Source organism: Camelina sativa, chromosome 5 (genome assembly GCF_000633955.1).
Source record: "Camelina sativa cultivar DH55 chromosome 5, Cs, whole genome shotgun sequence".
Lineage (NCBI taxonomy): Eukaryota > Viridiplantae > Streptophyta > Magnoliopsida > Brassicales > Brassicaceae > Camelina > Camelina sativa.
The window spans coordinates 32,303,513-32,315,664 of NC_025689.1; the positions used below are offsets into that span (position 1 = coordinate 32,303,513).

The 12,152-nt window shown below is 45.0% G+C and overlaps 3 protein-coding genes and 1 non-coding gene across 5 annotated transcripts in view; 1 reads left to right on the top strand and 3 right to left on the bottom strand.

Moving 5' to 3' along the window:
• Positions 282-353, top strand: TRNAT-UGU. Its single transcript has one exon. It is a non-coding gene; the product is annotated as a tRNA-Thr (tRNA).
• LOC104788185 (serine/threonine-protein kinase-like protein ACR4) lies at positions 452-4,009 on the bottom strand. The gene has a single exon (XM_010513899.2). It carries the CDS (start codon positions 3,318-3,320, stop codon positions 633-635), a length of 2,688 nt encoding a protein of 895 aa, XP_010512201.1. The 5' UTR covers positions 3,321-4,009; the 3' UTR covers positions 452-632.
• Positions 10,245-12,146, bottom strand: LOC104788186. 2 transcript variants are annotated; one of them, XM_010513901.2, is made up of 4 exons: positions 11,254-12,146; positions 10,982-11,166; positions 10,795-10,891; positions 10,245-10,686 (listed from the first exon to the last, which is right to left on the bottom strand). In XM_010513901.2, the coding sequence occupies exons 1-2, from the start codon at positions 12,112-12,114 to the stop codon at positions 11,125-11,127; spliced, it is 903 nt and encodes a 300-aa protein (XP_010512203.1). In that variant the 5' UTR covers positions 12,115-12,146; the 3' UTR covers positions 10,245-10,686; positions 10,795-10,891; positions 10,982-11,124. The 2 variants fall into 2 exon arrangements, with proteins under 2 accessions (XP_010512203.1, XP_010512202.1); XM_010513900.1 differs by having other exon boundaries at positions 10,675-10,891.
• Positions 12,116-12,152, bottom strand: part of LOC104789784 — a 7,701-nt gene continuing 7,664 nt past the window's right edge. The window contains exon 6 of the mRNA XM_019245437.1: positions 12,116-12,141. Within this exon, the coding sequence (XP_019100982.1) occupies positions 12,116-12,141 (26 nt within the window). The remainder of the gene's footprint in view (positions 12,142-12,152) is intronic.

Sequence of the window (12,152 nt, forward strand, 5' to 3'; positions counted from 1 at the left end):
AAAAAAAAAAAAAAGCATAATGTCTTTCAAAAGCATAGATGAGGGAAGTTTCAGAAGTAAAAATTTCATAATCGTAGCTTTTGTGTTTTTTCTGCTATCTCCGTTGCTCGAATTGTATAGCCGGTTTCAGCTTTTGTTTGTCTCCCTCTGTTCTTGAGGTCTTTTTGGATATTTTGCTCTTAATAATGAAGACATTCTCACAACTCACAACTCGCAACTCGCAACTCGCAACTCGCAAGTGAAAGATTGATAATTTCTTATCGAAATGCGTGAAGCAAAGAGCCCGTATAGCTCAGTGGTAGAGCGTCAGTCTTGTAAACTGAAGGTCCGTAGTTCGATCCTGCGTGTGGGCACTTTTTAGTTTTTTTCCTTTCCTTTTAATGACTTGTTGTATTTGATTGCTAACTTTGTTCAGTCCAGGACGTCTCCAGGGAAGATCACAAATACAAAAGAAATTGGTAATAATTAGTTAAGAAAATTTTCATACATTCTTCCTTGAAGAGAGGAGTCTCTCTGCCTCTTTGTTACATTCCTGCCTTAAGGAACACATTATACATCAGAGTAAAATATCTTATATATATATATGTCATTGTTACTAAAAACTTGAGAAAACACTTTTTTCTTTGTTCTTTTCAGAAATTATGATGCAAGAATAAGCTCTGTCCAGGAGAAGCTGGCCCTATCTCTTCCTCAAGACTCCTCAACACTTCTTGTTGTTTCCTCCCTTCATCCTCCTCCTCCACTACATCTTCTTCAGACGCCGATGATTTTCTCCTCTGCGATGATGTCACACTTGGGAAAGTTATCCATGATCCGCCTCTAAATTCCGTGTTCTCGGAACCAGACCTTTTTGAACCGATCCTCCATGACTTCTTGTGCATTCTACTGCTCCCGAGCACTACTTCAGTTGGTAATATTGGCTGCTCGCTGCTCGGGTTCCCCATTAGCTGTGCAAGCGCTCGTTCTAACGCTGTTGTCACTTTATCCATCGACGGTCTATCTTTCCCTCTCATCCTCACGCATTTGCAAGCCACGCTCACGATTCTTTTCAAAGCTTCAATTTCAGATGGATGTTTCAAGACCGGGTCCAAGAGTGCGTTTATATCTCCTGCTTTGATCAAAGGAACCGCCCACTCTACTATGTTCCCTTCTTCGTAGTGCATGTCTATGGCTTTTCTTCCGCTTAGGATCTCTAGAAGCAGGACTCCAAAGCTGTAGACATCGGATTTGGTTGTGAGATAGTGCAGTCGATAGTACTCGGGATCAAGGTAACCGAGAGTTCCTGCTGGTAGTTCTGCCAAAGGAGAGCCACTATCAACAGGACCAAGTAAGGAGAGACCAAAATCAGCTACTCGAGCATTGTGTTCTTCATCTATAAGAATGTTTGATGATTTAATATCCCGGTGAATCACTGGAGGGCAGGCGTAACCATGCAAGTATTCGATTCCTCTAGCAGCTTGGACAGCAATCGTTACTCGTTTGACCCAATCTAGTTGTTCTTTCAAGGCCTTGTTCTTTCCATGAAGATGGTTGTGCAGTGAGCCGTGTGCCATAAACTCATAAACCAGAAGCCTTTCTCCACCTTCTTCGCAGTATCCGAGAAGGCTGAGAAGATGAGCATGGTTGAGTCTTGATAACAGATCGAGCTCCGTGCGAAACTCATTTGAATTCTTCTGTTTGTCTGATGACATTATCGCTTTCTTCAACGCAACAGTGGTTCCATCTCTCAGTACACCTTTGTACACACATGAGAAACTCCCTTTCCCCACTATTGACTCCTCTTTGAATCCATCGGCAGCCTTTTCAAGTTCCTCATAAGTGAAAACTCGAGCCCTTCTGCGCTTTTGCAGCTCATCAAGATCAGGACGGATTTTGCCATTATCTTTCGTAAAGGCTGAATCTTTAGAAGACCTTGTATCATTCTCTGAGCACCTACAATGCCTCAATCTGTAACGAATGTATAAAGCCGCTGTTACCGAGACAACTGCTACCAAAAACAGAGCAAAGCCAATCTCTGCAGTTGCAATAGGTAGCTGTAGTGACCAGAATTTTCCTCTTGCCTTGCCCCCACTAGTAGACGCAGAAGAACAGTTTGAAGAGCATTCAGATGAGGCGCAACTCGAGCAGTTATAAACACAAACCTGATCAGATCTCTCCGTGCATTCGCTTTTCTGATACATCTCAGGAGGGCAGTTCGGACTACATGGCACGCAAATATGAGAGCCAGGCACTTTGCAAGGCGAGTTGTCTTGGTTACTGAGTTCATGAGTTCCTGGTGGGCAAGGAGTGTTTACACAGAGTCCCCGTGAGACAGCTAAAGGGATAGAAGCAGGGAAACCAAGACCCCAACAAACAGGTGACATAGAACTCCCTGAGAGAACTCCACAAGTGAAGTAATTCCCTGCTGCAAGATCATAAAAGCCTATACCTTTAGGTGCAGGTGTACTCCGATTAACGAAAAACCCCCAGCAAACCGCACTATGATCATAACGTTTGATTCCACAAGCATAAAACTTTCCACCAACCACTGCCAAGAGTGGCTCTTTTGGTGGTAAATTAAGAATCTGTTCCCCCGTGGACGTCCCTGAGATCTCCTCTTCGAACTCAAAGCTCTTTCCCCAACAGAGCACTCTCGAATTCAACCCGTCAAGAATGCCACAGACATGGTATCCACCAGCTGCAATTTTCTGAAACTTTGTTTCCTTTGGGATTAAACTGATTACTTGGCTACTATTCTCGTCTCCCCAACAGAAAACAGACTTATCTTTAGACGACAGCCCACAGTTAAACTCGGCTCCAGCGGAAAGAGAATGTAACTGTTTATCAAAGACAAAGTTTTTAGTCATATTGTATCCCCAACAATCAACAAGCGAAGAAGAAGAAACGTTGCTGCTCTGTCTTCTTCCCATTATAGGCTTCCTCAAACCACAGAGATGGTAATCACCAGCACTAACTTCTAAGTATTCAGCTCCTTTGATCATTGGTTGAGGAACTCCCATTTGAATAAACGCACTGTTTCCCCAACAGTAAGGCTGATAAGATTGCATCAGAAGCCCACACATAAACCCATCTCCACCCGTTAAACCGATGAACTGGAAATGAGCAGGAGTCCCATAGAGGATCGCTGAGTTTGATCCGTAGCAAACCACAAGATGAGACCCATCAGATTTCAGACCACATAATACAGAACCACCTTCTCCGTAGGAAATTGCAATTGAAGACATTGAACCAAGAGCTGAAGCAAGCTTCCATATACTAGTGAAAACCACAAACTTTACAAGGAGAGTCCACTCCCTTGATCTCCTTCCGAACATTCTCATTCTTAGCTACCTTTCAAAGTCAACCCAAACGCTTCTTAGCTACTGCGTTCACTTTCTGAGACATTCCATAGATTGACTAAAGAGTGTGGCAAACGAGTCACCAAAAAGTTCACAAAACTGTGATCTTGAGGACGAAACTGCAATCAAGGGCATGCAACATATGAAAGAAAAGAAATTTCTAGCAATGAGAGCTGAATTAGTGTGGAAGAAACAAAGGAACCAGCAGCAAGACAGACTCCGAAGATTTAGGAAACAGAGTAGGAAAATTCAGACAACCATGTCAAAGAAGGACCTCTCTTGGCTCTCTGTTCTTCTGCAGCGGAAAACAAAATAAAACTTACCCCTTTCAAGATCTCAGACCGCAAAGTAAAAACATCATAACATCCTTAAAGACCCATTTCTTTAAAAGCTAAGCTTCTCCAAAAATTTCCAATTTTGTTTTGGTTTGTTCTGCCGACTAAAGAAGTGTAAAAAGAGGAATTGAGTGGTGAAAGTGGGAGCTAGAGTTATACATTAAGCAGTAGCTCATGAAAATCTTGAGAAACCCCAGAGAAGAGAGAAGAAGAAGAGAGAGACATTGGAGCTGCTTATCACAGAGAGGAGTCATGTAGTACTGAGATTGCATTAAATGCGACCAAAACTTGCTGCTTCTGAATAATGGCAAATGTAGGTGACGCCATTTAATATCAAGAGTTAATGTTACCAAATTTTTTCTTCTTGCTTTCTCGTTTTTACATTTTTTTTTAATTCTAAATTTTCCCCAATCTTCCCAAATTTGTGCAATCTAACCCAAAAAGTTTCATGTCAAGTTTTCATCTCTATGCACATTGGAGTTAACACAAGAATCTAAGGAGACATTTACTATTCCTTCAAAGCTTCCTTTTTTCTTAATGGGGTGTTTTTTAACTTGCGCCGTTGCCGTCGGTGTTTGGTTTTGAGCAAACCAAAACAGTAGAACAATCTTTAATCTTAAAAATATACAACAAATTAGTAAATTGTTTGTGAGGTTTCATGCACTTATTTATTTGTTTAAAGTTCAACTCTGTTTCTCGAGACGCGAGACACAAACATCCTCTTTTGTCTTCTTCCTCTTCATCTCCTTGTGCCCCTCAAAAGAAATGTTTTGTCCTCTTTAGACTCAAGATTTCAAACACATACAAGAGACCAAAATTGAAAATCTTGAGTTGACTCAATTCATATGTTCTTCCTACTGAAATGTTGAAAAATTCTGAAGTTGTTGACTTGAGGGCCTCAAGTTGAGAGAGGCCTTTACTGATTCTAAAATCATACACACTCACTCAACTAACTAAATGGTTCAGATTCTAAGAATAAGAACTGTCCTGTCACGTGCTACTCACATGCTAACGACACGGGTCCATATTTACCTACTAGTTTGCAGACCTGAGACACACAAAGCCTTAGATTCTTACACTAATTTTTTTTTGCTCATTTATCAACAATCAACATTGTGAAGTATAAACAGAGATGATATTCTTCATATGTGATACGTTTTGGATGTGATTCTTTAGAACAGACAAAACAAAACAAAGAAAGCACTCTTTTTATTTAAAATAAGACAACGGTAACAAACCAAGAGAATTCTTTTGGAGTCTCTCCCCTCCCCCTTACAATGTTTACCAAANGGAGTGGTAAGAGGAGTTGTAGCAGAGCTCTGCCCAAGGGAGGAACCTTGACCATGTTCGAGGCTGTTCCCCCGCAAAGCAAAGAAGGTAAGTCTCCATGCTTCGGTTGGTGACTTCGGTCTGGCCGTCTGACTGTGGGTGATACGCGGTACTGAAACAAAGATTAGTTCCTGCCAAGCGGAAGAGTTCCTTCCAGAATTGACTCGTAAACACCTTGTCTCTATCTGAAACGATAGTTCGCGGGAACCCATGTAACCTCACGATCTCCTGAATGAATANTCCCACAGACCGTTACAGACTTAGCAGAGAGATAGAGACCTTTATTCCTTACTAAAGACAACTTGACCCTCTCACAAGGCCCATTACTACTACTGGATCCTTCTTACTAATTCTCTAGCCACTTGGGCTTTTCTTCTTCTTATGATAGCGGTAAAGAATAGGAGGGTGTTGGACCTCAAATGTATCATTACCCCCGCCTTTGAAATTCACCTTGTCCTCAAGGTTGAAACTTGGAAACTGTCCCTTCATGGTGCTGACCCACTCCCAAGAACACTCGAACTCAGGCAATCCCTTCCACTTGATCAACACTTCCGCTTGTCCTGTCACCTGATTCTTGCGTTTATCCAGTACTGCTTCCGGCTCTGCTTCTAGCACGCCATCCTCTGTTAGCTGTTCGGGAATCGCAACTGCCACAATCTGATCCCCAATGGCGCGTTTTAGCTGAGAGACATGAAAAGTGGGGTGCACCTTTGCTTCTGCGGGAAGTTTCAACCGGTATGCCACCTTCCCTACTCGTGCCTCGATGGTGTACGGTCCATAGAACCTGGCCGAGAGCTTTTCATTAGCTCTTCTTGCTAAGGAACGGCGGCGGAAAGGGCGCATTTTGAGATACACGGACTCTCCTACCTCGAACTCGACCTCCCTGCGATGCATATCTGCTCTTTCCTTCATCCGCTGCTGGGCCTTGTGGAGATGCTCCCTGATCAACCCTAGTACCGCATCCCTCTCCCGGAGCTGTGATTCCAACTCAGCGTTAGACGTGGATCCATTCTCGTATTTCACCAAGGAGGGAGGTTCACGGCCATACACTGCCTGGAATGGGGACATCTTAATGGCGGAGTGGTAAGAGGAGTTGTAGCAGAGCTCTGCCCAAGGGAGGAACCTTGACCATGTTCGAGGCTGTTCCCCCGCAAAGCAAAGAAGGTAAGTCTCCATGCTTCGGTTGGTGACTTCGGTCTGGCCGTCTGACTGTGGGTGATACGCGGTACTGAAACAAAGATTAGTTCCTGCCAAGCGGAAGAGTTCCTTCCAGAATTGACTCGTAAACACCTTGTCTCTATCTGAAACGATAGTTCGCGGGAACCCATGTAACCTCACGATCTCCTGAATGAATAAATTGGCAACGTCTGTGGCGGTGAACGGATGCTTGATGATCAGAAAGTGAGCATACTTAGATAGACGGTCGACCACCACCAGAACCGCGTTGTTACCTCCGGATTTGGGGAGACCTTCCACAAAGTCCATGGAGATATCCTCCCAAACCTTTTCTGGTATGGGCAAGGGTTGGAGCAGACCCCCGGGTGCCAAGGTGAAGTACTTGTATCGCTGGCATACTCCACATGCGGCCACATGCGGCCACATGCGGCCACATGCCTGCGGATATCCGTCATCATACCGTCCCAGTAGAAGAGATCACTGATCCGCTTTTGAGTTTTTAATACTCCTCCGTGACCACCCAATTTCCCGTCGTGAAACTCACGCATGATCAACCCTGTCAGTGCTGAAGCACTCGGAATCACCAGCTTCCCTTGTCTTAGTAACCTCCCGTTGACCAGCGAGAACTCAGGATGGGTCTGCTCATTCTCACGCAGATCCCGGATAATCTTGCTCAGTACCTGATCCTTGTCAACCTCCGCGCATATCTCCTCCAATTGTATTGCCGCAGGAACTGAGAGAGCAAATAGAGATGGGACCACTTCTTTGCGAGAGAGAGCGTCTGCGGCTTTGTTCTCCATACCTGGTTTATATTAGATGTCGAAGTCGAATCCAAGTAACTTGGTGAGCCACCTTTGGTATTCCAGATTTATCTCTCTCTGTTCCAACAGGAACTTCAGGCTTTTTTGGTCTGTTCTCACAATGAACCTTCTACCCAAGAGATAGTGGCGCCACTTCTGTATGGATAGCACGATGGCCATGAGTTCCCGTTCGTAGATGGACTTGAGCCGCTGTCTATCTGATAAAGCCTGACTGTAGTATGCTACTGGTCGATCCTTCTGCATTAAAACAGCGCCTAGTCCGAACCCCGAAGCATCAGACTCCACGATGAACATCTCTGAAAAATCAGGTAAAGCTAGCACTGGAACCGTAGTCATCGCGGTTCTGAGCTTCTTGAAAGCCTCGTCACTCTTCTCTTCCCAGTTAAACTGATCTTTCTTTAACAGGTTGGTCAGAGCCTTTGCGATCTCCCCATAGCCTTGTACAAACCTCCAGTAATATCCGGTTAGTCCCAAGAATCCTCGCAAGGCCTTGATATTGGTTGGTGGTTCCCAATCTAACATTGCTTGTATCTTACTCGGATCAGCAGATACTCCGTCAGGCGAGATCACGTGACCCAAGTAGGCAATCCTGGAGGTGCCAAACTGACACTTCTTTTGATTCGCATACAACTGATGTTGCTCAAGCAGCTTGAGCACAACTCTGAGGTGGTTCTGGTGTTCTCCCTCCGAACGACTGTATATTAAAATATTGTCAAAAAAGACTAGCACGAATTTGCGGAGATATGGGCGGAACACCTCGTTCATAAGCGATTGGAACGTCGCCGGAGCGTTAGTCAGGCCAAAGGACATCACGAGGAACTCGTAATGACCGTTGTGTGATCTGAAGGCCGTTTTTGGAACGTCCTCCGCCTTGACCAAGATCTGATGGTACCCTGAACGTAGGTCGAGCTTGGAGAAGACTCTCGCACCATGTAGCTCATCAAGCAGTTGGTCAATCATGGGGATGGGAAAGCTGTCAGGCACCGTAGCTTTGTTGAGGGAGCGGTAGTCTACGCAAAACCTCCAACTGCTGTCTTTTTTCTTAACCAAAAGCACTGGACTCGAGAACGGACTGCTACTCTCCCGAATGATCCCTGCGGCTAGCATCACGGCAATCTGTCTCTCGATCTTTTCCTTCTGTGCGTTTGGATATCGAAAAGGTCTCACGCTAACTGGCTCGCTCCCTGGTTTGAGCGTGATAGCATGTTCTTTTCCGCGAGAGGGAGGAAGCCCTTGCGGCTCAGAAAACACTCGAGTGTATTCATCTAACAATGACTGGAAGACCGCAGGAGTCATCTCTTCACCCTCAGTTGCAGCTGAGTGTAGGTTGGTACATTCCACATAAATCCCTTCTCCATCCTGGTTTATCGTCTTCCACATCGCCTTGAGGGATATGGACGAGTTCTTGAGGCTATGGTCTCCCCTGAGGGTCACCCAGTCTCGTCCCACCATGAAACTCATTCGCTGCTCTAGCCAGTTCACATTCATGTCGCCCAGAGTTTGCAACCATTGCATCCCTAGGATCACATTAGCTTCTCCCAACTCCAACGGTAAGAAACTCGTGATCAGAGTATAGTCCGGAAGCTGCAGCCTAACACACTGACAAACCCCACTTCCTCGCACCATCACACCATTGCCCATCCTTACTCTGTACCCCGTGGTTCCCCTCGGAACTATTCCCAACGTTAGAGCCATTGCTTTGGATATGAAATTGTGGGTGGCTCCGCTATCTATCATAACCACGACCTCTGTTCCCTGCACACTACCCTTAAGTTTCATAGTGCGTGGGGACGAGATTCCCGCGGCGGATTGGATTGACAGAGCCGCGAACTCCGGAACCTCCACGGTATATGTGGCTTCCTCTCCAACTTCTTCCCCGCTCACACCGTCGTCGTCTTCGGTAGCCACCAAGATTTGTAGGCCCTTGAACCGACATCGATGGCCAACCTGATACTTCTCGTCGCATCTGAAACACAGGCCTTTAGCTCGTCGTTCGTTAGCCTCCGAATCTGTCAGTCGTCTGAACGGAGGTCGTCGCGAATCCGAGGATTTCAAATTAGGGTTAGTGTTTTTTTCTCCACTGGTCCGCAGCGTCGTCGTTTTGCTCTCCTGAGAAGAAGAGGCAAAGTTCTTCGTTATTGACGCATTTGCCCCACCCCCCGAGTAAGAAGAACCGCGGGACAATATCTTTTCCTTTGTTCCCCGGTTTGAAGTTCTGCCTGACCTCTCCCACCCCGTGCACGGCGGAGAGTCCCCTTGTCCATTCCACGCCTCCACCATCTTGGAAAGGCTCATCATCTTCTTCAAGTTGCGAGGTTCTAGCATTTTGACCCCTGCTCTGACTTTTGGTTTCAAACCTATCATGAAGGCCATCTCCAGGACTCTCTCCGACACTTCCGGTGCGTTAGAAGCCAAGGCGATGAACTCCTTGCAGTACTGCCCCGTGGTTTCATCTTGACGGAGTAACAATAGTCTTTCTCTCGCCGTTAAGTCTTGTGTCTCCGCAAAGTTCTCCAGGACTCTCTCCTTCATTTGTTCCCAGTTGAGAAAGGGATGTCGGTCTCTCTCCCAACGGTACCACGTGAGAGCTTCACCCGTAAAACACACCCTCACTGCTCTCAACTTTTCTTCCTCTGTGTACTCCTTGAGTTCGAAGTATTGCTCCACCCGACCAGTCCACCCTTCGGCATCGTCCCCTTTGAACCAGGGTAACTCCACGTTTCGGTTGAGTGGATCTCGTCTCTCCGGGGACTCGCTTCTCGACGGCGGTGGTTTGGTGGTTCGCGTCACACTCCGGTTCCCCACCTGGTTTGGTGGTTCTTCGAGGCTGACCTCCACACCGGATAGTTGGGTTTCTTCCTCTGTTTTCTGCTCCGGTGACCAGGGCTTCTGGTCCTCCCCCATCATTCTCCTTTCTAGGCGCTCCAAGACATCCAACTTGGACATCTGTTTCTCCAGGGCGTCAAGCTTACTAAGCTGCTTCTTCATTTCCTTGACGTCGTTCTCCAGCACCGAGACTTGTTGGATTTCCCTTTGCAGGTTCTCCACCACTTTCTCGAGCTCTTCTACCTTCTTAGTGGGTGCCATGATAAATGATTCCCAAGAAAGATCTCGCTCTGATACCAATTTGATACGTTTTGGATGTGATTCTTTAGAACAGACAAAACAAAACAAAAAAAGCACTCTTTTTATTTAGAATAAGACAACGGTAACAAACCGAGAGAATTCTTTTGGAGTCTCTCCCCTCCCCCTTACAATGTTTACCAAAGACTGGACAAAGTTCCCTCTGCCCCTCACCTACTACATAAGTACTACTCTCATATCCCTACCCCACCCCACAGACCGTTACAGACTTAGCAGAGAGATAGAGACCTTTATTCTTTACTAAAGACAACTTGACCCTCTCACAAGGCCCATTACTACTACTGGATCCTTCTTACTAATTCTCTAGCCATTTGGGCTTTTCTTCTTCCTATGATAGCGGTAAAGAATAGGAGGGTGTTGGACCTCAAATGTATCAATATGTTGTGTAAACAGGAGCTTCTCTCTTTAGAACTATGTGGTAAGTGATAAGTGATAACACCATCATATGTTTTCGAGGATGTTACTCCAACATGTTTCATTCCCTTACAGTCAGACCCTTTGCTTCTATTCAACAACACGGTGTATGCAACATTGCTCTGAAAGCTAATTTCATACATTGGTCTATGAATGATGTGTATAACAACATAGAATTGCGTTTACAGCCTTGAAAACAAAATAGACGAAACCAAAAAGAATTGCATACTGACTGACCTAAAACTGACTTCTCTCTAGGTCACTGGCTCACTGCAAAATCCTTCAGTAATAAACGACCCAATGCTTCTAATGGAATCTCCATGTACTTGATGGCCTAAGTGCAAGCCAACAACCAAAAATGACTTTTCATATATCTTCATTAGTTTTTGCTGTATCACTCATATGTTTATAGAGAGAAGCATACCTCAAAAAAAAAAAAGCAGCAGAAGAAACCACTTGGTCAGAGGAAAGGCCATTTCTTGACTATCTCTACATCATGTATATAGCCATTCTCCTATTACTTGAACAATATTATACAATATAATAAATGCTTTCATTTCAAACAAGTCACTCTGACCGCGCCTGCTCACTTAAAACTTCACTCTTTTCCTGCGAAGGAAGAAACAAAACGCATCGGATAAGGCAACTATTGTGTTTATTGCTTTTAGCGAATAGATTAGCAAGGAGATGTTCTACCTGCTCCTCAGTATTTGGTGGCAGACAGTTCTTGCCTCCATTGCACCGGAACTTGAATGACTCAGAATAACTAGTGGACTCTCTATCGATTATAAACTCTGGAGAAGAGATGGTTGAGGATCTAACGGTCTTACGAGGAGAACACGGCAGGTTTGAATGATAAGTCTCTGCTTCTGATGATGATAGTTCAGAACCAGCTCCCCGTGGACATATAATAGTACTTGAGTTTCCGACCTTGTGAAAACTTTCCATGGATGGATTCCCCGGAGTTTGATGATCACCAGGTGGATGATTCTGTTCTGCAGCAACCGTAATAGAATCACTTGTTAACTTCTTCTCAGGAGGAATCACACAGTCCAAGTCAACTGGATTCACACAACAGCTTTTGCTATACGATTCGACACAAGATGATACAATCTGGCCAGGTACCAAAGAATCAGGTATGGACAAGTTAATCCCTTTTTTCTCCTTGCAAGTGTCTAAGCCCTCTTTGATTCTGCTGCATGGTTCTATAGCAGATAACGCTAGAGACCGTTCACCATTGGAATGATGATCAGAAGGTAATTGAGTATTTTCTTTCATTGTCGGACTTACAGATGATTCTCTCCTTACATGCCCATCTGTGTCTTGCCCTGAAGTCTTCTGTTTCTTACATTCTGTAGCATTATTAACGCCAAGGTCAGAATGTGGGGGTTTTCTTCGACGCATGCTATCACATACATTGACCTCATCCCTCATGCTATTAATCCAATCTGATGGATTGAAATTTAGATCAACTGAAAGGCTAATACCCTCTTCCAAACTGACATGAAACTCAAACGAAGACGAACTAGCACTATCACCACTGTCTACATCTCTCATTCTATCTTCTAGCCGAGAATCTGTTCTCTTGGAGTTAG